The sequence below is a fragment of the Acanthochromis polyacanthus genome, chromosome 7 (assembly GCF_021347895.1).
Source record: "Acanthochromis polyacanthus isolate Apoly-LR-REF ecotype Palm Island chromosome 7, KAUST_Apoly_ChrSc, whole genome shotgun sequence".
Classification (NCBI taxonomy): domain Eukaryota; kingdom Metazoa; phylum Chordata; class Actinopteri; family Pomacentridae; genus Acanthochromis; species Acanthochromis polyacanthus.
In genome coordinates this window covers 35,298,065-35,321,216 of record NC_067119.1, presented here as the reverse complement: position 1 = coordinate 35,321,216, position 23,152 = coordinate 35,298,065, and the positions used below count along the sequence as shown (strand labels likewise).

At 40.4% G+C, this 23,152-nt stretch overlaps 1 protein-coding gene across 1 annotated transcript in view; it reads right to left on the bottom strand.

Annotated features, from left to right (window-relative positions):
• Positions 1 to 15,852, bottom strand: part of noxa1 (NADPH oxidase activator 1) — a 34,361-nt gene extending 18,509 nt beyond the window's left edge. Inside the window, exons 1-6 of the mRNA XM_051950722.1 lie at positions 15,794 to 15,852; positions 7,549 to 7,728; positions 5,562 to 5,644; positions 3,490 to 3,598; positions 2,291 to 2,416; positions 1,485 to 1,592 (exon numbers count right to left, since the gene is read on the bottom strand). Of these exons, the coding sequence (XP_051806682.1) occupies positions 1,485 to 1,592; positions 2,291 to 2,416; positions 3,490 to 3,598; positions 5,562 to 5,644; positions 7,549 to 7,722 (600 nt within the window). The 5' untranslated portion in view covers positions 7,723 to 7,728; positions 15,794 to 15,852. The remainder of the gene's footprint in view (positions 1 to 1,484; positions 1,593 to 2,290; positions 2,417 to 3,489; positions 3,599 to 5,561; positions 5,645 to 7,548; positions 7,729 to 15,793) is intronic.
• Between the last annotated feature and the right edge of the window lie 7,300 nt (positions 15,853 to 23,152).

Sequence of the window (23,152 nt, the reverse complement as noted above, 5' to 3'; positions counted from 1 at the left end):
CTGGATTACTACTGAGTGCTGCATGAGCTTCAGCTGGGAGTAATCGGACAATTCTGTTCACCTGCTTCCCTCCTCTGTATAAGAGCCCTCTGCTCCCCTCAGTGTTCGCGGGAGCATTGTTTTGGATTGACCCACATGCTGTTTCCCCACACTTCCACTGGATTACAACAGCTTCTGGACTCTTCTGCTTCCGCCCTTGTTTGGACTCTCAAACCTGGGACTCTGTGGTTTTTGTTGTGGATTAATCCTTGCCTGTTCACTCCCTCAATTGTTTGCTTTTGTCATTCAGTGAGTACATTTCTGTAGCTCTGTGTTCCTGGTTTTTTGTATAGTGTTGTTTGGCTATGCGCTGCCCCCACAGTCCTGTCCTTAGTGGTAATAGTTTTTGATTTTGATTCAATAAAACCCATTTTCGCCTTTAACACCTGTTGTCTGCCTGTTGGTTACTGCGCCTGGGTTCTCCCACCACACTAACTTGTAACATTTTAATTGAAAATACATATTTTATTGTCACATTACACAGGCTAAAAATGGTGTATATATAAATGGGTATGTGGGTAATTACACTGTTCCATGGTTAGTCATTTATGAGTGAAATGTGAGAAAATTTGGAATCCATCCAGCCATCTGTCCGTCCATCCATTCATTTATCCATCCATCCTGTTTCTATGCACTATTTTATCCTGTACAGGGTCATGAGGGGGCTGGAGTCTATCTTAGTCTGACTTAATATAAAAAGACAGGGTTGCCAGACCATCAAACTTCTATTTAGTGCTGTCCTCACACAGAGCGACGGAACCCTCACACGCAATGTTAACTTCTGCTTTGAGCTATCCTCATACACAATTCCCTAACCTTGTTCTAGCATACCTCTACTGGCCCTTAAAATCAAATTCTCACCCAAGCAAAGACCACATATGGGAGTTTGCCCTGATCTTGTCTATGTACTTTGTATCTGTTAAGGTCAAGTTGCGTACATTAATTGGCCACACTGGCCAGACAGGCAGTTTCATCTGAAGGCAATGGCTTGTTCATGCAGATTTATCAAATTGGCCACATCCTTAATTACACATAACTTTAAACTTTCATACAGTTTACTGGATGCATTCTATAAAAATTCAGTTGTCATGATCAAGGAATCAGATATAGAGACCAAGACCATTTTTTTTTTGGGCCAGACTGTAAATATTTATTCCTTTTATTTTAAAATGGGGGTCTATGGAGATTGATTTGCTTTAGAAGCCAGCTTCAAGTGGCCATTTAAAGAGCTGCAGTCTTTGGCACTTTCATGTTTCTTTTATTGGTCACGGGATGAATGCAATTTTATCTTCTGTACACTTTATGTGCACTGTTGGGATGACAACTAAAGTTGCCTTGACTTGTATTCTATTTACTGGTCCTACTATTCCTGATGTGACACGAGCAACCAATTCATTCAGCAACACATTTTACACATCATCGACGTGAGGTAACATTCACTCTACCTTTGGCTTCCCCAAGAAATCTCTTTGCTGCAGCTGCTCCACATCCTGTTTCCTGGGACGAAACACCACACCCTCGGGCACCAAGAGAGGAGCCAAGACCTCTTTTTTCTGTTTTCAAAAATCACATTAAAGGGTTCTTTTAAATACCTTTTTGGAATTATGAAATCACTATTTATGCTAGAAGGCCATTACATTTCTGTTTCAGCTCTGGGCTTTGTGAGTATAATTATTTGGCAAAAAATAAAAAATAAATAAAAAAAACAGAAATTTGGCCAAAAAAAGAACAAAAAGCAATTTGTTGTTCGGATATAGTCTCACATACATAGAAAGCATCCACCATCAATCCTTCAAATAAACTGACCTGCTACCCCCAGCTGTGGTAGAATGGGCATTGGTTAGATGTCTGCTGCAGTTAACTTTGCTTTAATTTTTAGCCTTTCCTAAATTTACCTTTCATTTTCTTTATCAGCCGACAGGGCTTCAGCATTATATTGTACTCCATTTAATTAGATTTCCCTGTCTTTGCTGCTACATGATGCACAGCACATCAGTATAGCCAAATGGAACACAGCCAGTTACTCACTTTCCAGGAAGTTATTATGCATGCTTTTTTTTTTTTTTTTTTTAAAGAAAGTGATGACAAACCAAAATTCTCTGACTTTGGAAAATCCTCATCTTTCGGTCTTTGTTAGAACATAAGTATGGCAGAACAGTGCAAGGGCAAGTGACTTTGGAAATTTGTCACCTAAGCCTTTCCAGTCCCGTGTCTGTTGAGGGCTTAGTAAGTGGAAAGCTGTGATACTCACCGCAATGCTGTCCAAAGCTGCATCTATGTTTGTACCTCGGCCTCCTTGGGAGGCTAACAGCAGGACGTCTGTGGCCTGTTCCCACTGGCCCATTCGACAGTACACAGCTGCTGCATTGTATGACACCTAGGGGATACATTACAAGTACACATTTCAGTACCACCCCATTATTATTCACATTTTAAGAAGTGTTCTGAAAACCTTCCTGTGGGGATTTTATGGTATAGTTTTCCACAGTAAACGGTTACAGCTTTATGAGACAATGCCAATGATTAAGTGATTACTTAGCTACAATTACACACTTTCCTAACTTATTTTCTGGTTTTGAACAAAAGCTATCCTTGAGTTTAAGAAGCTGATGGATGGTGCTATCAACAAATATTCTCCTACAAAGGCTAAAAAGCAGCATTCCAGTATTCAGTCAGGTAATATGTCTGTGCATTAGATGCTTCTGTTGAAGCTGTGACTTAAATAGCCTGCCACTTTTTCTACTTTCAAGAAAAATATTGTTAGAAAAATGCAAAAGGATGCATTATTTGTCCTGTTGATTATGCAAACATAAAAATCTTAAATAGATTTTCACCCGTGGGATTTTTAAAATTCTTTGGGAAAATTTTAAAAATGGCTGTAATTTTGGTTTTACAATTTAATTTTTATAATCGTGCAACTTTGTGTTGTTTTTTTTCAATATGTACACATATCCTCCCTTTATATGTGTGGATTTGAATCTTTGTACATTTCATTATTTTGGATATAGACTGTATATATGGTTTTGGAGTGTTTAATACACTTAAATGATGAGCTCGGTCTTGACTCCCTTTCCAGTCAGTGTGGTTGTCAAGCAGTTGAAATGATGCAGACTGTTTCTTATATGATTTCTAAATGTAATGGCAGTATTAGCCCATTAGTGGAAAAAGTTCATTGTCTCTGGGAAGCTCTGATATGTCTTATCGGTACTTTGAGAAATATGTGAGGTTGTGTAAGCTTGTCTTCCGTCTCCATCAATGAGGCTTTGTTAGCTTCCAGGTGTGTGTGACATTCGAACTGTACAAGCGAATGAAGTTTTCTCTGGTCTCATTCTGAAGTATGGACCGAGCAGGTGGGGAATTTCTTTTATTTCATCATGATATGTCATAAAAATGTTGAAAATCTCCCAGTGTGTGTGTGGGTGTGCGCGCGCGCAAAGCCGAATGCCAGACCTGCCAACTGTAGAGTTTGAATCTCAGTCCCAGCTGTTTGTAGTCAATGACCACATTCCCTCTCATATGCTTCTGTGCCCAGATACAGTCTGATAGCGCCTCCTCCAGCCTGAACAGAAAGCAATAAAGACAAATGCAAGAATGTTTTCTTGTTTTTTTAAACACTTAATTTCAATGAACTGAAATGGAAAGACAGGATCTTGGGCTCCACATAAACATGCAAATAGACAACGACGTGTGGTTTAGTTTTTTTTTTTAGACGTTTTCATATTGCAAGGCAATAGCCCAGATTCTGCACTGCTAGCCAAAAGGTCATTCCAGAATTGGAGGACATTTTATGTCCCATCCATTAAATTTCAAATATTCAATGTCCAAAATACTAAAACATGCAGTTGTTGTGTAAATGTTCTTATCCTCAAACCAAATATAAAAAAATAATAATAAAAAAATAGTAGAAAAGAATGTTTGAAAATACTTTTGAAATACCAAGTCTGGAGTTTCCCTTAAAATGTCATTTTTCTCTTGTCCCACCTTCCTGATGACCAAATTGAATCTAAAATTAACAACAACAAAAAGAAATTTAAATTATTATGCATGGAACAAACTTGTTTGAACTGTAGCTGAGCACTGACACCTGTAAAATGGAATTGTTCATCTTGAATTCTATATTTTCCTTAAAAATTTTGTCTTGCTTTTCTATTTTTGAACTGTAAAGCACTTTGGTCAACCTTGGTTGTTTTTCAAATGTACTGTATAGAAATAAATTGACTTGACTGTTAGCATAACCTTTTAGCTGGTAGAAGAAGAAGAAAACAATGAATCACATGATGCACTGAAATTGACATCAAACAGTTTTCCTAAAGAATGGGTAGAGCAAAGCTGTGTCCTCTCCTATTTTTATTTTCGTAACATTGTCAGCTTCATTGGACGTCTCGCTCTACCTCATGCAGTCCCGTTATGCACATTATCAGGATAAAACAAATTTTTTTTATTTTTTTTTGCTGTTTTCTATCAGTCAGTTTGTCCTCTTGGTCAGCAGTAACAGCTAGCTAAATAACTAGCTTCTACTGCTGAGAAAAAGTAAACATTAGCAACCCTGTTACTGTGATTAGAGTAGGGTTAGCAAACAACACAGAAAACATGGAATAAAAATGCTACCATAGATGTGCAAGCTGAGCCAATCAAGCCTTTGATAGTTTTTTTTTTTAACCAATTATTGATGAATATGGAGCAGAAAACAGTAAAAGAGAAGGTTCATTTTGAATTTTGAAGCCCAAATATCCTCCAATTCTGGAATGACCCCTAATAACCTCATACTGAAAAAAAGTCTCTGTGAAATGAAAAGATTGTGCACAGCCAAGAAATATGCCAGCATACAATTTTTATGTCCACGTACCAGTGAATGTAGCAAAAGATAATGTTTCCTAGACTAAAAAGAAATTCCACACCGAGTGGTGCAATTCTTGACCGTAACTTGATTATTCCTAGTGAGCACCGGAGGAATGGAACTGTTCTAAGCATGACAGGAATGATTTACATATATTTGTGAAATTGTCGCTTTCAGCCAACTTTAAAAGGCACTCAGACCACGTAGTGCTGACGCAATATGAACTGTGCAGTGTTTTGCATGACCACCGGTTTGTTGTTACTGCAGTCCATCATTAGGAAAATTGGGGAAATGTGTGAAATCATCATGGATGAATAACAACAAATATGTGAACTACATCAGACAACATACAGGCTGTTAGGATGTGTGGTGGGCAGGCAAACGGCAGAACTGAGGTTCACATCCAGACTTGCATCTTGAATTTGGGCAGCAAAAGCATTATTTAACAAAAGTCTTGCATTAAACCAGATTTCCATTTATCTCCAACCTTAAACAAGTACTGAAAATGCTTAAACAAAACTGCAAATGCTTTTGTTAATGCTGTAGTTACTACAAGTTGATACTGTGTGTATATATATTTTTTTCCCTGAAAAAAAAATCTTTGTCAGTGAAATATATTCATGAAGCTTTACTTTCCATGTGATATGGACTTAAAGTCAGTATTTAGAAATGGTCAGAATTCTACCTGTTAATCTGCATCATCACGGCTGCTCTTTGGAAGAAGCCAACAGCAAGACGTTCATCCTTAGAGATGCAGAAATGTAAAGCCTGGACATTAGAAAAGGGACAAGACAAATTCAGCATGAAAGCAACCAGATGAAACAACCTTAATTTGCGCTCTGCTTTTTACAGTATGTGCATTCACTAGCTGTGATATTCACGCTAGATATAGATATATAGTTTTACTGACTTGATCATGTCCAACTTGGACGCTCTTGTTACAATGAAGACACTTTAACAACAGCATTAATAGTAGCCAAGCTTCCTGATACTGGTAGGCTTAAGATTTATAATTACTTCTTTGTAAGTTACAGAAGCCAAAGAAAATCCAAATGAGGCTGAACATGAGTTGGCTAGGAAGTCACTGAGGGTAAACAACCATGCAGCAGCCCTCATTGTCATTACTGGTCAAGACATGATCCAAAGATTACTTCTTTTTTGCCTATGCATTTTTTTTTAGGAGTCTGCATTTACTAACAGAAGGCTTTAATGCCACGGTCTCCTTCACCTATGAGCTCTTTAGATAACACAGTCATGCACACCATCAGACTGGACAGAGATGTGCAACAGAAGAAATGTGACTGGATTTCGTTCTCCGGACTCCGTTTTGGAGACTGACAGGAAAACTGGGATCATTCTGCAGTTCCTGTTTTCAACGAGCAGCAGGTGCTGCTGTGAGCTTCTCCCCCTCCCAAAGCACAGGCTGTCAGTCCAGTAACCCCGCAGTCCCAGTGTCTGATTAGAGGACACATCCCTCCGCGGTTAGACGGCAGATGAATCGCGCATGCGCAAAGTCACTACAGATCCCATCCAGACTTACGGAGCAGGATATAAATGAAAATGTTTCTTCACTGTCATTACGTGGCTTTATAGACTAGTCGACTAGTCGCAAATAAAATTTGAGACTAGTCGGTGGGGAAATTAGTCGAAATTCCCATCCCTAATGACTACATTCAGGAAATGGCAATATGCCCAGGGGATCTGCTATGGAGGTCATTTACAATAACAAAAAAAACAAAAAAAAACAAGACAGAACACAAAAAATGAATAAGGAAAAGAAAGAATGTTTCCACCCAGAAGCAACTGGCACAGACATCCTGAGAGACAATTTGCAAATGATCGTAACATGACGTTTAAAGAACTTGTTAAAAAATAGCTTGTAAATGACTGCGTCGCATTTATAGGGCTGGGACTTTAGCATGTTAATTTTGATTTATTAATTACAGAGAAAATAACGCGTTTAAAAATAACCCATTTAATAACACCTTTCTCAGTTCTCCATTTTCTTGTAACATTAAGAAAACCTGTTTCCAGCTCCCACCAGAGACACCAGCGCACCGGGACAGTGCTCGGTATGCCAGATGACCACTCCACCCCTGCTCATGCTGGATTTGCCTAAATGAAATTATTTTATGCAAATGAGCTCTGGGATGACGCACCATACGTTAACTACAATGGTCCTGGTATTGGCAAACAGTGCAGCCAGCTCACAATAGACCACTTTTCAAGACACTGAAAGGGTTGACAAAACATCTAAAAATGTTGAATATAATCGCTATAGTTGGACTTCGAGTTTGCAGTAATCTGTGAATGTAGCAGACAGATGAGAAATGCAGATAAATGTAAACTAAACATCAACACTTCTGTTATTTAAGTTCACGTATGTCTATTCAGTGATACAGTCATCAACCAAAATTTATTTGAACTGAAAAACTTTGCTTATTGTGTCAAATATCGTTATTTGACAAAACTGCAATTAATCACGATTAATCAATTGCAAAGCCTCTAATTAGTCACCTTAATTTTTAAAATCATGCTCCACCATTAATAGAACACGGAGAGAACACAGTTGGTCAGTGGATAGTGCAAGAAAATGACTTAGAGGTAAAGTGGAGCTTTGCAGTTGAGTGTGCTCTGTGGCCCTTTCATTTGAATCACATCAGAAGACTCACTCTCATGGCCAGGTCCAGCTGTCCCAGAGCCAGGTGAGCTGAGGCAGTGTTGAAAAATGTCCGAGAAGTGGGCTCAGTGATCTGCTCGAGTGTGGCCAGAGCACTTTTCCAGTCTTTGACATCCACAGCTTGCACGGACTCATCCCACAACCGCAGTAACTCAGTGTAAAGCATTCTGGTCTGTGACAGAGCAAAGGAAAGGAGACATGCAGACATTAACATACAACACCGATGTTCTTCTCTACTTTTGTTTTCTTTTGAAAACTACCAAAACTATCTCCAGCGATCTTAACCTCATATAACCTGCATATTTGGATGGCTTGTGGAGAGGAGGATTGATTACACCTGGCTGAAGACTGAGCTCCAGATTACACCTGGCACTCATGACGAGTGATTAGCCTGGAGCTCCAGACCTCCTCCCACCCTTGGTCCTCTTCACTTCCTGACACATCGGATTGGTCCACCACCACTTCTCCTCCTCTTAGAAGACCCCAGCAATCACCACACACCAGTATATATCTGCAACCAAGCTTGTTTGTGAGTAGTTTGTCATGAGTCCTCTGTGTAAAGTGTGTATTGTTTGTGATCTGTCGGTTTGTAAGTCACTGAAGGGTGATTATGAACAATTTCAAGCTTCCGTTGACAGCTGCTAATTTGATGTGGAGCTGTATGTCTTTAGAAGAGACTGGCTCCAGTTAGCAGTCCGCCAACTTCATGGAGATGCATATGGTTATTTGAATTTTTGTGTTTTGTGAATTGAATGTGTATGATCTGAGGCACCAGTTTTGTTTAGTAAATTTTGCGCACTGTTTTTGTATTAGTTTCTGTTACTTGTGGTGGGTGTTGCTCCTGTGTTTAAGTTTGGCTAGGGAGTTTAGTTTCTTTGCTTGTGTTGAGATAGTTTTACAAAGTCTGATAGCCTTCATTTGGTTTGGTTTTGTTCTTTGATTTGGCAATGCCCACCAATTTTGTTTTGTTTGATCACTGTTCTGTTAAATTTGTTACTGAGGAATAAATTCATTTCCCTGAACCAAAAACATTCTGGTTATTTTTGTGATATCCAGCTGACCCTAGAGGCTGGATTGTAGCACACCAATTTGTATAATATTTAATGCATGAGTTTCTGAGACCTCCATCTCATCAGCATGATAATTTTCTTAAAAACCTGTTGCATATCGAACTTGATACATGTATTCTGCCCCCTTGTGGATCATCATTCCACTACAGGCAGCTGAAGTCATATTTTGCCCCTTTTCAAAATCTCTACTCATGAAATTGTCCAAACACTCTTTTCAAGAAAATTATTGCTAATTTTCAAGAAGTAATGGTAAACATAACATGTAATTTGTTACTTTTTTAAAAAAATTAAGTACTTTCTGTATTGAAAGAATGCATATTTACTAATAGTTTACATTTTAATTAACTCATTGAAATGTCTATATCAAATTTGATACTCCAGGTATGTAATGTGCTTTTTTCCCTGAAACATGTCACATTAGTGTAATCTACATTACATCTATGAAAAATACAAATGCACACTGTTTTGATGACTTAAAGTTAATTAATGAGATGCCATCTTCAAATATATTGAGTATTTTTTATAATAATTCCTTTGAAATCATAATTGCTCTACTACACTGACCAATTTTTAGATGCCAAAAAGACTAGAGGAAGAAGAGAGAAAAAGAAAGTACACTGAAAATGTCATTAAATTTATTCCTTTATCGAGGTTTTCTGCATGCATTTTGGGTGTGTCGTGTTAAGGACATCCGGACGCACACACAAATGGAGACTTGCAACATTGGATGGCAACACAAGTGACATGGAGCAGTTAACAGAAGATGAAGATGAGAAGATAGAGCAGGTTCTAGCCATGTCCATATACATATGTCTAGTGTGAGATCCTACTAAGAGATGGAGATAAAGCTCCCTGCAGTTTGTTTTGTTCTTTCTTTTAATTTTATTTATTGTTCTATTATTTTTTGCTATGAAATGTATCCGCTCACTCAATGTTAATTAGTAGACTGGAGCAAGTGAAATTTTGCTTTACATTGTTGTGAGCAAAAAGTTTCCAAAACTGCCCAATGTTTCAAATTTGATACAAAAAATATATCAGAAACAAAATGATATGGCAATTTTTTATTATTATTTTCAGGGAATTTGTTGAAAGGGGTAATAAACATCTCGGTTCCAAAACATTTAAATTTTCCTCCTTTTTCCTATCCATTTTACAAAAATGGCACTGTGCCACTGCACCGTGGGTGTGACGTAGCATGGCGTTTGTTTTCTTTTTCCATAAGATGCGGTTTCCCGCATCCTCTGGGCTCAGTCCGGAGAGCTTGAGGTCCTGCCTCAGAACCTCACACCAGATCTTTCTTGGTCTACCACGGGGCCTGCGTCTACCCACATCCAGGGAGCAGACCTGGCCAATCCATGATGAGCTCCTCTGGACATGACCAAACCATCTGAGGCGTTTCCGTCTAAGGGCAACAACCAAGTCATCAATGCCGAGCCTCAGGCGGAGTTCCTGGGTGTTGATGTTATCAGTAGGTTCTATGGCACACATCCAGCAGAGCATAACCCTCTCATTTCTTAGGAGCCGATCCAGATCTGTTTGTTTCAGAGGCCAGCACTCACACACATAAAACATTGCTCCCCTGACACAACTGCAGTAAACTCTGCCACTTGTGCGTAAGGATAGACTCTTGGAACCAAGTATCAGCAGCAGCTCCCGGAACTTTCCCCACGCAGCCCTGATTCTGGTTACAGTGGCAGCTTCGCAGCCACCACCTGCAGAGATGTTGTCTCCTAGATAGCAGAAGGAGTCTACGACAGCAAGCTGTTGGTCATCAACAACGACAGAGACCATAGGTCTATCATCGATGGGACGTGCAGATCCTAAGCATCTACTGCACTTGAAGGAGGGATTTGTAGTTAACCGCCCACGGATACCGCTGCATTTCTTGTGAATCCAGTGTGAGCAGCCAGTGCAGAGAATAGAGTTTACACCAACCCCTTTTCTACAAACACCACGGGGATATTCTCCAGAGTCCTTCAGCGTGTTCAGATTTGCCCCAGAAATCATAACCTTGGTCTTCTGCATATTTACACGGAGGCCCTTCGATTCCATTTCAGCTTTCCAAGAATGCAGTTTCTGCAGCAGACCCTCCATGGAGTCCGAGGCGAGCACAAGATCATCCGCGTATAACAGTTCCCAAGGGCAACCTGTGCGAAAGTCACGAGACAGAGCCTCCAGGACAATAATGAACAGCAGAGGGCTTAATACTGAGCCCTGATGGACACCTACTTTGACCTCAAAACTGTCACTGAAGGAGTTGTTTATCCTGACCCTGCTCCTTGCATCAGAATACATTGCCTTGACAACAGAAACAAGCCATTCTGGAATACCCAGTCTCCTCATTGCCCACCACAGTACGTCACGTGGGACTCGGTCAAAAGCCTTTTCTAGATCTACAAAGGCCAGATAGAGGGTTTTACCTTTCTCCAGGTGCTTTTCCTGCAGCTGGCGCAAGATGAAAATTGCGTCATTGGTACCCTTACCAGGCACAAAACCAAACTGCATCTCATCGATTTCCACTAGTGTACGAATGATCTTTTCAAGTACCCTCTCAATCACCTTAAGACAGTGCTCCGTTAGTTTTAGCCCACGGTAACTTCCTCTTTCTAAAGCATCACCTTTGCCCTTATACAGGTTGACGATATGACTCATATTCCAATCACCTGGAATTGCTCCCTCTCCAATAATTGCGTTTGCAAGATCACAAAGAAGTGGGCAACTGGCTTCGGCCGAGGCTTTTAACATTTCAGCCACAATACCAGTGGGACCAGGAGCTTTGCTCTGCTTCGTCCTGTTGATTGCCTCTACCATCATCTCGAGAATTGGGGGACCAAGAACTGGTTCGGCGGGTGGCAAATTGTCAGTCGACCACGGAAACTCCACATTCAGTAGGTGCTTATAATGTTCTTTCCAAGCCTTTGCTTTTTCTTCAGTGCTGAGAGCAAGGTTTCCCTGGTTGTCCCTAACACAACAGTCACCCACCACATCTTGATTCTCCTTCTTCATTTGCTTGGCGATATGGAAGATATCCTCTCCCTACTTCTCAACTTTGGCAAACCTACCCACTTCTGCTCTCTTTTTAGCAGCATAAACTGCTTTCTTGGCAGCCTGCTTTGCTCGATGGTATTCATCTTTACTTCCTCCATTTTTCCAGGCCTTCCATGTGCGTCTTTTCTCTTGAATGGCAAAACTGACAGAGTCATCCCACCACCATGTTTGCTTCCTCCAAATGCCTTTTTTGGTGTAGCCACAGATTTTATCGCTTGCTTTCAGTCTTTTAAGAGGTCCCATTTCCCATCCACAGGGCCGGCCGCTGGCATAAACACTCTATGCCGTTGTTTATAGCCACATCCACTAGAGGGGGCCACACCACAATAAGTGTGTGATTCGCATTTTGTCCCTGTCTTCATGGGCGTAACGGACTCGGGGTACGCGTGGGACATGTCCCCCGCACTTTCCACATCTGTCCCCTCTGTCCCCCCGCACTTTTTTCAGCCGTTACAACAGCTAAACCCGTTATTAGCATCCAGTAATGTGTTTTCCCGAGCCGTCTTTCAGCTAATGCAGGTGTTCCACAGGAGACGTGCTGCTGTGCTGAGCAGTGCTGAGCAGTGCTGAGCAGTGCTGAACGTGCGTCTGGAGTAATGTTTAGCAAACCAGCCAGAGCCAGCAAGAAGCAAAAAGCTTTACACAGTTTTTCCCAAACAAACCGTGTAAGTTGTGTGACCTTGTTGGATGCAAACAATGTTAGACTTGTTAGCTAAATGATGACAAGGTAAAACGTGGCAATATATCAATATGTTAAGCTAGTTAACAATAATTCAAATGTGGTTGCCTCTGTTACATTACTTGCTAATTAGTTTATTCTTGGAATAAACCCAGTCCTCTTTCATTTCTGGGCAGAAGATGTGCACACAATTGCTCTCCGTGTATTTAAGTCTTTTGGTCCCAAAAGAGGAGAAAAAAGAATAGGCTATCTATGGTACAAAATTAACAACTATTTTTTACTCTATCTCTTTCTAATTCTATCTCAGAATTTTGATTTTCAGATTTTTTAATGATTATTTCCATAACAAAGAGCAGAGTCAGGCAGGAGATGGACCAGAGGCGGCGGCCAGCAGTAATGTTGACCATGCAGGGTCTGCAGAGGTGAAAAAAAATATATAAGTGGCTGAGAAAAAAATATGTATCTATGGGTTAATGTGATTTTGAGGTTAAATTCTACTGCAATTTTTACTCTTCCTAATGCTATTTCAGAATTTTTCTTACCACATTTTTTTATGTTTATTGCCATAACAGAAAGAGCAGAGTCAGGGAGGAGATGGATCAGAGGCCAGCAGCAGGGACAAGGATGTAGGGTCTTTACAGGTAAGGAGAGATTATAACTTCCTGAGAATACGATATCTATTGCAGGGAGAAACCAGGCAGTACTGATCATTTCATGTTCAGTGTTTGGCACCTTTGGCTACTCGTCCAGTAGATGTTCAAGGGACATTGTTGTCAACTCAACTGGAGTTTGGCCACTAAAACTTTAGATTTTATAGTTTAAAGTTTTATACTTTATATTTTAAAGAACTAGCCTAGTTGGTCCCCTGGTATTGCACTGTGGCTGTTAGGGATTATGTGGTTCTTTAGCCACTAAGGACGGTGCAATTAAATGTAAGAGAATGATAAATCGCTCTGAAAAATTTGTCCCCCTCACTTCTGAGATGGTGGTTACGCCCATGCCTGTCTTTATTCCAATAAAACATAAATCATCATGGTAACATATCAATTTAAACTGGCTTATTAGAAAACTATACGGGAAAAATACAGGAAAGAAAAAATAAACCAGCAGTCAGTTGGTGACTCCATGCTTCGTGCGTAAGTTAGGCTACTGTGACATCACGGCATCGTTTCAAACTTGATCGATTACACTGGTCTGGAGAAGCCACAGATGGAAAAGCAGTAGCACTAGAGATGGCATCATGGCTCCAAAAAGGAAGTTCAGGAGTGGGCTGAATATTTGCTGTTAATCATGTGCATGTGTGTTTTAACCCAATTACAAGCTGTGCACGTGATTTGGTAGTTGCCCTGTGCATGTTTTGGGGCCACAAAAAAAATCTTGCTTGGGGCCACCAAAGTCCTAGGGCCGGCCCTGCCCATCCACTGAAAGAGAAAGAGGGCTGTACTCTACTTCGGACCGCACCTCACCAAGGAACTCCCTTTTCATTTCCGGATCTTTTAGCTTCCATACATGGAGCTTTGGGGTAAAGGAAGATTTCTGCCGCTCCCTAGAAGTACGAGCGAGGTCACAAACAAGCAACTTGTGCTGTGAGGCACATTCCTCGTTTGGTATAACCTTCACATTACGAACTAATTTAAAGTGGCATTTCCTGGTCAAGATGTAATCCACCTGGGAAGAGGCACCACCAAATTGGTAAGTAACTAGGTGGCTATTCCTTTTCTGAAAAAAGGAGTTACAGATGACCAAGTCACTGGCTATAGAGAACTCAAGAATTCTCTCCCCTTCGATGTTACACTCGCCATAGCCAAAACCACCATGCACACCCTCAAACACAGTAGACTCTCTACCGATGTGACCATTAAGATCACCACATACAAATAACAACTCAGAGCCTGTAGACTTTGCAACAGAACACTGAAGCAGATCATAGAAAGTATCTTTAGTTCTTTCATCTAGCCCTGACTGTGGGGCATACACAGAGAGGACAGTCAAGATGGAGGTGCCAACATTGATCTTGATCGAGCAGATTCTGTCAGAGATACGACTAATCTCCACTATACTCTCCACCCACTTTTCAGCAAGGAGAAAACCAACACCAGCTGTGCCTTTCTCATTTCCTATCCAGAAAAACTTATACTTTGAGTCTTTGCCCACAATCATACGGGCCGAGCCACCTCTCCACCTAGTCTCTTGAAGACAACATAGATCAATCCCTCTTCTCGAGATGGTCTCCACCACCTCGCCACTTTTACCCTTCATAGTGCCAACATTCAATGTCGCTAACCGGAAATTATGACGTGGTCGCTTGATGACGATCTGGCGGTGCCCACGTCCAACGCCCACCCTACCGGTGATGACACCCCTATTTCTAGGGGTCCCGTACTCACTATTGCTATTAGAAACAACAACCATGACTAACAAAATTGAAGCAAAATTTTACGGCTGGATGCCCTTCCTAACACCAACTGGATTTCAGACAGCATCCAGAGACTGGGTTCAAAATGGTTGCCAGTGTCTATCTGTTACCAGAAGATTCACGTGCTTTGGGATGCTAAAACTTGGAGATTAAGATGTCAACAAAAACTGGTTTTAAGGCGCCAGTGACCCGCCTTTCGCCCCATCTCCTGTTGGTACAAAACAGTTCAGCCACGTGAAGGCCCGGAGTGGAACTTGGTTGTCAGAGGCTGTATTTTGCCCTGAGCCGTTTGGGGCATTTTGTAGGCTGTGAGAGCAAAGGCCTCTGCAACCACTCCGGCGATAACAACCCATTTTGAACCATTTTCTGGCTATTATTTGATGGGTCAGCTTTACAGGGCTAATTGGTCAATTAGGATAAACTATTGAACTAATAGTAAAATTAATTAAATTATCTTTCTAAAATATGTGTCACAAGATGTGTTTTAATTCAGAATCTTTATCATTTTGATATTTGGTTTAGTTATTTCCTTTGAGTCTCGTGTGTCTTAGTTGTTGTAATATGTCTTGTGTTTGTCTCATTTCCTCCATCTGTTCCCAGTTACCCTCTCGTCTTGGGTGTATTTAGCTTTGTGTCTCTTCCTCTGTTTTTGTCAGTTCTTCTGTTCACCTCCTCGGTTAAATTTTTTTTACAGAGTAAGACATATAATGCAGCAGTAACACGTAGAGAAATATGACACTGTGAGAAAGTAGATGAGTATGTAGATATACCAACTCATGTACCAAGCCCCATCTGTTTACAGCTTAAAATTGAATTTAAAAACATTAGAAAGAATTAAAAAATACAATAGTAAGTCACAGAGAAACTGCACTGATGTTAATTTATAACATTCTGCCCAGTTTTTCTCAAATATTTCCTTGTACATTATCCAGTATCTGTCAGCACATGTTGTTCCTTTCGGTTCACATAAGCTGAATTGTTTCTCAGAGTTAATTTATAAATGCTCCACATTTAAACTGCTTACCTTTTGCTCCTAAATGAGAGTTCTTTCAGTGTCGTCTCTCCCTCTGTGACTGCTGTCCTCCACACTGTGCCAACAGGGAAGTACAAGTGAGAAAAACTGGCCTCCTCAGGAGTCTCCACCCAGCTGCAATGAGGAAATACTCCGTCTACATTCCCGAGATAGGACCGACAGACACACGCTGGCTGTGGAATTCACCTGTTGATGTGACATGCGTGCCTGCCAATTACAACATGAATGAGCCACCCTTCAGTAATCCTGACTGACCTAATGAGGACCGATTGCAACTTCTGTTGAAACTGCCCTTGAACATGAACGGTTTCTGGCCCACAATTGGCCTGTGTCCTTCAACATCAGCTATGACTGCGTGAACACATGTAAGTTTCATCCTAAGTTTAGTTGTAGTTTTTTTTATTCACTGACAAAAGAAAAAACAAACAAACAAACAAAAACAATTCGGTGCTACACAAAAACAAAAGTTTCCAAACTTCTGAATGAAAGGGAGCAGAGAGAAGAATAAATGTATTTATTCTACCCCTTTATATCTGACAATCAGTTTGATATAAATGACTCTAAACTGTCAGGCCTGCACAGCCATTCTCACACCTATCAGAGCTTTCACTCATAACAAACACTATGATACTCTTAATTCATTTATTTCTATTATAATAATAGACTGGTTTTGCGTGTGGTTTAGATTCCTTTTATTCCTCATATGTGTAGTAACAGCAGAGGACCAGGGCTGAGTTACTGTTGCTTTCTTAAGTTTACAGCATAGAAACCCTGAGAAGCTTTGAATGAGACTGAGTTGACCTTTGCCCTCACTGTATAGGGAATGTTTCAGAGAAGGAAGTCCAGTGAAAAATGAATGTGCTTTCCAGAAGCAATAGCTCTGTGAACATAAAGTTGAAACAGGCATACAACTGGTCATAATGTTACGAAACAAGGAAAATGAATTTGTTTGTCCTTACTTCATCCTACTGGGCCAACCTGCTGCACAAGTTGTGTTTTGCTCCTGATGTGCAATGCCACAGCTACACTGTAGCCACACCCACCACAGAAACTCCACAGGTAATGCAGCACAACATGACAGAAGTCCTTTTCAGGCATGGGATACAGGACACTGGGCTCTCTTAAGATGAACTACGCACGCCTGTAAGGCAAACGAGAGCAGACAAGAAACAGGATGTGATGATAAATGGCAGCAGGCAACATGGACATTCACCAGCAGCCTTCATTCTATAAGGTCTTCAATAAAAAAAAACAATCTCATATCATGTCTGTAATATCTTAGAGAAGGACCACATATTGAGCTTTGAGAATTTAAAATAAATTAATTTGGTTGTTTGATCCACAAGGTGTTACATGGACTCACCCTGCCCACCATGTCTTATTTTCTTAAAAGATCACAGAACCAGGGCCTCCTTTAGAGGGGACTGTGAGGTTCCACACAAAAAAAAAAGACTTCAGACAAAATGCTCCTTCTGTGAATTCCAGTAGGACCTGGAAAAATCTTCCACTCTCCATAAGGGAGTGTTCCACATTAGCAACCTTCAAAATTCACCTTCAACGGTGGCTGAAAGTGAACCAGTCTAGTGACCACTGACCTTTCGCTTCTCTGTGTACTTTATGTAATGTGCTTTTATTGTGACCTACTGACCTTTTTTTCATTGTATGTTACACTGTTATGTTTTCTTTGTATACCTTCTGTAATGTGTTTTACTGTGATTTATTGTTCTATGTTTCAATGTTATGTTTTTTTCTTGTTTTTAAATCTGCCTAGGGACTGTGGATGTAAATTAGCATTGTTGCTATAATCTGGCATATTTACATCTATTGCTGTCTAAATAGATTTTCATTAATGTGCACTGTCACTATTAAATAGAGAAATGAACAAAAATAAAACATATGCAGTGACCTCCAGAAACACATAGATTGAATAATGTTATCTATATCAGTTTGTACACAGTCTCCAGTAGTTTTAATGATGACAAGGAAGCACATTAAAATGCTATATAGGTGATCTGTGATCTTTATTCAAAAACCAGCCTCTATTTACATCAGGAGTGTCAGACTCAATTTAGTTCAGAAGCTACATACAGTCGAATTTGATCTCAAGTCGGCCAGACTAGAAAAATGCTAACCTATAAATCACCACAACTCCAAATTGTTGTCTTTTGTTTTAGTGTAAAAAAGTACATTCTGGAAATGTTCACATTTAATGCACGATCTTTTTAGGCTTTATTACTGAGTGGCTGTAGCTCAGGTGGTAGAGCGGGTTGTCCAATGATCGAAGGGTCGGCGGTTTGATTCCCACTCTTGCCTATTCATGTGCTGTTGTCAGGGCCGGCCCTTATCATAGGCGAACCAGGCGGTCACCTAGGGTGCCATCTGCTGGAGGGGATGCCAAGTTGCTGTTAAAAAAACGCTCGTTATTTACGCTTATATAATATGCCATGTGTTTTCTCGTAAATAATGTGAAATGTAAATATATATGTATTTAGATATATTCATAAAACTCTGTGATAATGACCTCCTGGCGCCCCATCATCACCTCTTCCTAACCACTGGTGTGAAGCAATCCAGCACCACAGAGAAAGGCGTGAAGTGAGCAAGCGCTCGTATTTAGGGGAGCCTGTGTATACTTGACATTACGGTAATATAGAACTCCGGGAAAACTGCAAGTTTCCACAGACTCATTCCACCTCAGTCTTGTAGTAGACCACCCCAGAAAGACCCCCACTCAATTTGGGGTCAATCTGATGTGACATTTAAAAATAAAAGCCCTCTAAAATCTTCATATCTATAGTATATTATTGCAAAATTATGAGTAATATTACAGGAAAACTGCTAGTTTCCACAGACTCATTCCACTTCAGTCTTGTACTAGACCACTCCAGGAAGACCCCCACTCAATTTGGGGTCAATCTGATGTGGCATTTCAAAATAAAAGCCCTCTAAAATCTTCATATCTATAGTATATTATTGCAAAATTATTATTTATATTACAGGAAATCTGCTAGTTTCCACAGACTCATTCCACCTCAGTCTTGTAGTAGACCACTCCAGGAAGACCCCCACTCAATTTGGGGTCAATCTGATGCAGCTCACTTCCTGTTGGGTTTGGAATATGGCTGTCACTGACTTTTCTGTTCAGCCTGATGTGCTGCATATGTGTACCAAATTTGGTAGCTGTAGCTGAAACATGCTGCCTGTGGGAAAGTGTAGGGTGCACTATGGAGCCATTTTGCCACACACCTCCACATGCCCTAAAAAATATGAAATTTTTTGCCAGTTCTGATGTGTGTGCAAATTTTCATGACTTTTCGAGCATGTTCAGGCCCTGAAAAATGCAGCTGTTTTGGCAGAACAATAATAATAATAATTAAAGTTGCAAGCAGCATTGAATGGGTCCTCGCATCCTTGCTGGTCGGCGACCCCAAGCATTTCCACCAGGCAATGCTGCAACTGACAGTGTATTGAGGCCCATGAATGTGACGAGGGCTGGATTCTGAGAACACCGATGAAATTTCAGGCAGATTGGAGCATGTACAGGCTATTTATGCAGCACTTTCTGTCCATCCACCAGGTGGCGCTATCTCTGTGACTGTATATTGGTATAGGAAACTCATCAGGACTGGACTCTGATCAAACATGTAAAGTTTGAGGCAGATTGCAGCATGTACAGGGGATTTACACAAGACGTCCCGCTTCATGGCGTAACATTAAAGTTCAGTTGGCCGCCATGGCCACGCCCTTTGAGTTTTGTAAACAATTTTCACAAATATGCAACCTGAAGGCGTGTTGTATATATTTTCCCAATTTCAGGTGTTTTGGAGTTATTGCCTGTGAGAAATTAATTGTTAAAACTGAGCAAAAACACCAAAAATCTGACATTTAATTCAAAATGGCCGACTTCCTGTTGGGTTTAGAGAATGGCTGAATCCCAAACCGCCCCCTACACACTCCCCCTCCACTAACGAGTGTCACTCCAAAAGAAGTTACACTCGCAGCTGTGGAGGGCACCTATTATTGAAGGGGGAGGGTATAAATACGATCGTCAGGAATGGGATGCCCTGTCGCCTCACCGGAAAATGGAAGACGTCATTGCCATGGTAACACAAAGACGCCTACTGTCATGGCTGTAGCGCTGTGGCACAGGTTGCAACTAACAAGGATCGCTGCTGCTTCCAGAAGACGAACGCGTCCCACTTTTTTCCACTCACATGTTTTCCAATCCTATTATCTGACATTTCAAATCCAACAAATGAATGAATGAATAAATGAATTCTGTCAGTTGTGTTCAAATTTTAAGGTGTCAGGGGGTGCACAATTAAATCAAACGAAGATTTGTTTCTTTTGTTTTATCTTTTTACACCACTCTTTTTGTGATGTTCTGTCAGTGTGAAAAAGGCATGGGAGAAATAATGGACGCATGCGGAACTTACATCGATATGTTGTTTCCTCCTCCATTTCGACGTTGCACTTCCTGAAAAAGTTGTCCATAGTGAGCATCGATGCAGACTCGCTATTTAAGGGCTGAACATGGAGGACCCTCCGCAGGAACGCACAAACGGAGGGGTAGTGTGTAGGGGGCAGTTTGGGATTCAGCCAATGACTCCAAGAGACTTTTTTGTTTGCACTGATGTGCTACATATGCATGCCAAATTTCATAGTCATAGGTGAAGGTCTGTGTGGAGGCTATTTTTTAAATGCTGTAGGGGGCGCTATGGTAGATGCTGTGAATGTATTTTGGCCTATAAATGTGATCAGGACAGGACTGTGTTTAATCATGTGAGGTCTGAGGTAGATTGGAGCATGCAGAGGATAGTTAGGTAGCACTTGATGTTTCATGGCGAACCATCAAAATTCTGGAGGTCACCATGTCCACACCCTTTGACTCTGGAAGAATCTTTTAATAACTTTTGATCATAACATCGTGTTGTATATCCTAGCAAAATTTCAGCTCTCCAGAGCTTAACCCCTAGAGGAGTTCACTCTCAAAAATTAAAAAAATAGAGAAAATTTTTTTAACTTAATTCAAAATGGGGGACTTCTTGTGGGGTTTAGGTGATGGCTCCAAGAGGCTTTTTTGTGTGTCCTGGTGTGGTCTATATGCCTTTCAAATTTGGTGGATGTAGGTGAAACATGCTGCAGGGGCTGTTTATTAAAAATACTGTAGGGGGCGCTATAGCACATGCAGTGCTGAGAAGCATACAGGGTCCTTCCTTGGGTCGACAGTGATGTGTCTGGTAATTTTTGTGAGTTGCTGAGCACTGCAAACCTGTCAAAAAGCACTTTGTTTATCAGATCAACAATGGGTTGCCACGGCAACAGTGTTGTATGAAACATCAAAATTTTCTCACTGTGGCATGGTCATGGCATGATGACTCAGTGGACCAATTTTCAGATTTATATGACAAAGTTTTGGGCAATGGGATGTGTAAATGTAATGCCTAAATGTCCTGTTACCAATAGGTGGTGCTATGACTATTTCCAAATTTAGGAGTGTGGATGTCTTCAGGGTGGTCCTGGTGTCCAGTACATGAAGTTTGGGGCAGATAAGATCTTTTGCAGCTGAGATAAGAACACTTCAATTTTCATGGCGAAACATCAAACTTTGCCACGCCGCTACAGACACACCTTTTTATGACATGTCACCATTTTTTCTGGGATTCATCATCAATGTGTTCAGGCTTATGTCACCACATCTGAGGTGAATCTGAGCAACAAGTTACGAATAGTACATGAAAGTATAAAAAAAATGTCAAATTCTTAATACCACAAGGTGGCGCTGTGACTGTGAATGAATGTGCTCGGTGCTTGGACCCTAATAATAATAATAATAATAAACCCTAGGGTTTCAGTAGGGTCCTTGGCACCGCTGGTGCCTTGGACAGGCGGTGCAAGGGCACCACCTGTCCTCAGCACCCTCGGTGCTCGGACCTGAATAAAAACCATAAGGTTCCAATGGGGTCCTTCGGCACCTCGGTGCTCGGATCCTAATAAAATGCAAAACAGTTACATACATTCGGATGTGCATCCATAATGAAATACTACAATGATAATACTATAATAATAGCCATAACTTTTACTGGTTCTATTTCTTGTCAGTCCTTACATCAAAAATAAATAAAATCTTCAACATCTTCAATGTGATATCTTCAGTCAGTTCCCAATGACTTATTAGAGTCTTATTCTTTTCAATAATAATTAAAAATGTTTACAATGTGAATAAAATGCCATTACAATGTGTACAATGTAAAATGTAAAACACTTACATAAATTAGGATTTGCATCCATAATGAAATACTAATACAGTTCACATTAAAAAGATACAGAGACTTGATGACATGATTAACAGCACAAGGCACACATCCAGTCAAGACTGAGGTGGAATGAGTCTGTGGAAACTTGCAGTTTTCCTGTAATATGAACCATAATTTTGCAATAATATACCATAGATATGAAGATTTTAAAGGCATTATATTTTTGAAATGCCACATCAGATTGACCCCAAATTGAGTGGGAGTCTTCCTGGAGTGGTCTACTACAAGACTGAAATGGAATGAGTCTGTGGAAACTAGCAGTTTTCCTGTAATATGAATCATAATTTTGCAAAAATATACTATAGATATGAAGATTTCAGAGGGCTTTTATTTTGAAATGCCACATCAGATTGACCCCAAATTGAGTGGGGGTCTTCCTGGAGTGGTCTAGTACAAGACTGAGGTGGAATGAGTCTGTGGACACTGGCAGTTTTCCTGTTATATAAATCATAATTTTGCAATAATATACCATAGATATGAAGATTTTAAAGGCATTTTATTTTGAAATGCCACATCAGATCGACCCCAAATTGAGTGGGGGTCTTCCTGGTGTGGTCTACTACAAGACTGAAGTGGAATGAGTCTGTGGAAACTAGCAGATTTCCTGTAATATTACTCATAATTTTGCAATAATATACTATATAGATATGAAGATTTTAAAGGCATTTTATTTTGAAATGCCAAATCAAATTGACCCCAAATTGAGTGGGGGTCTTCCTGGGGTCGTCTACTACAAGACTGAAGTGGAATGAGTCTGTGGAAACTAGCAGTTTTCCTGTAATATGAATCAAAATTTTGCAAAAATATACTATAGATATGAAGATTTCAGAGGGCTTTTATTTTGAAATGCCACATCAGATTGACCCCAAATTGAGTGGGGGTCTTCCTGGAGTGGTCTAGTACAAGACTGAGGTGGAATGAGTCTGTGGAAACTGGCAGTTTTCCTGTAATATGAATCATAATTTTGCAATAATATACTATAGATATGAAGATTTCAGAGGGCTTTTATTTTGAAATGCCACATCAGATTGAC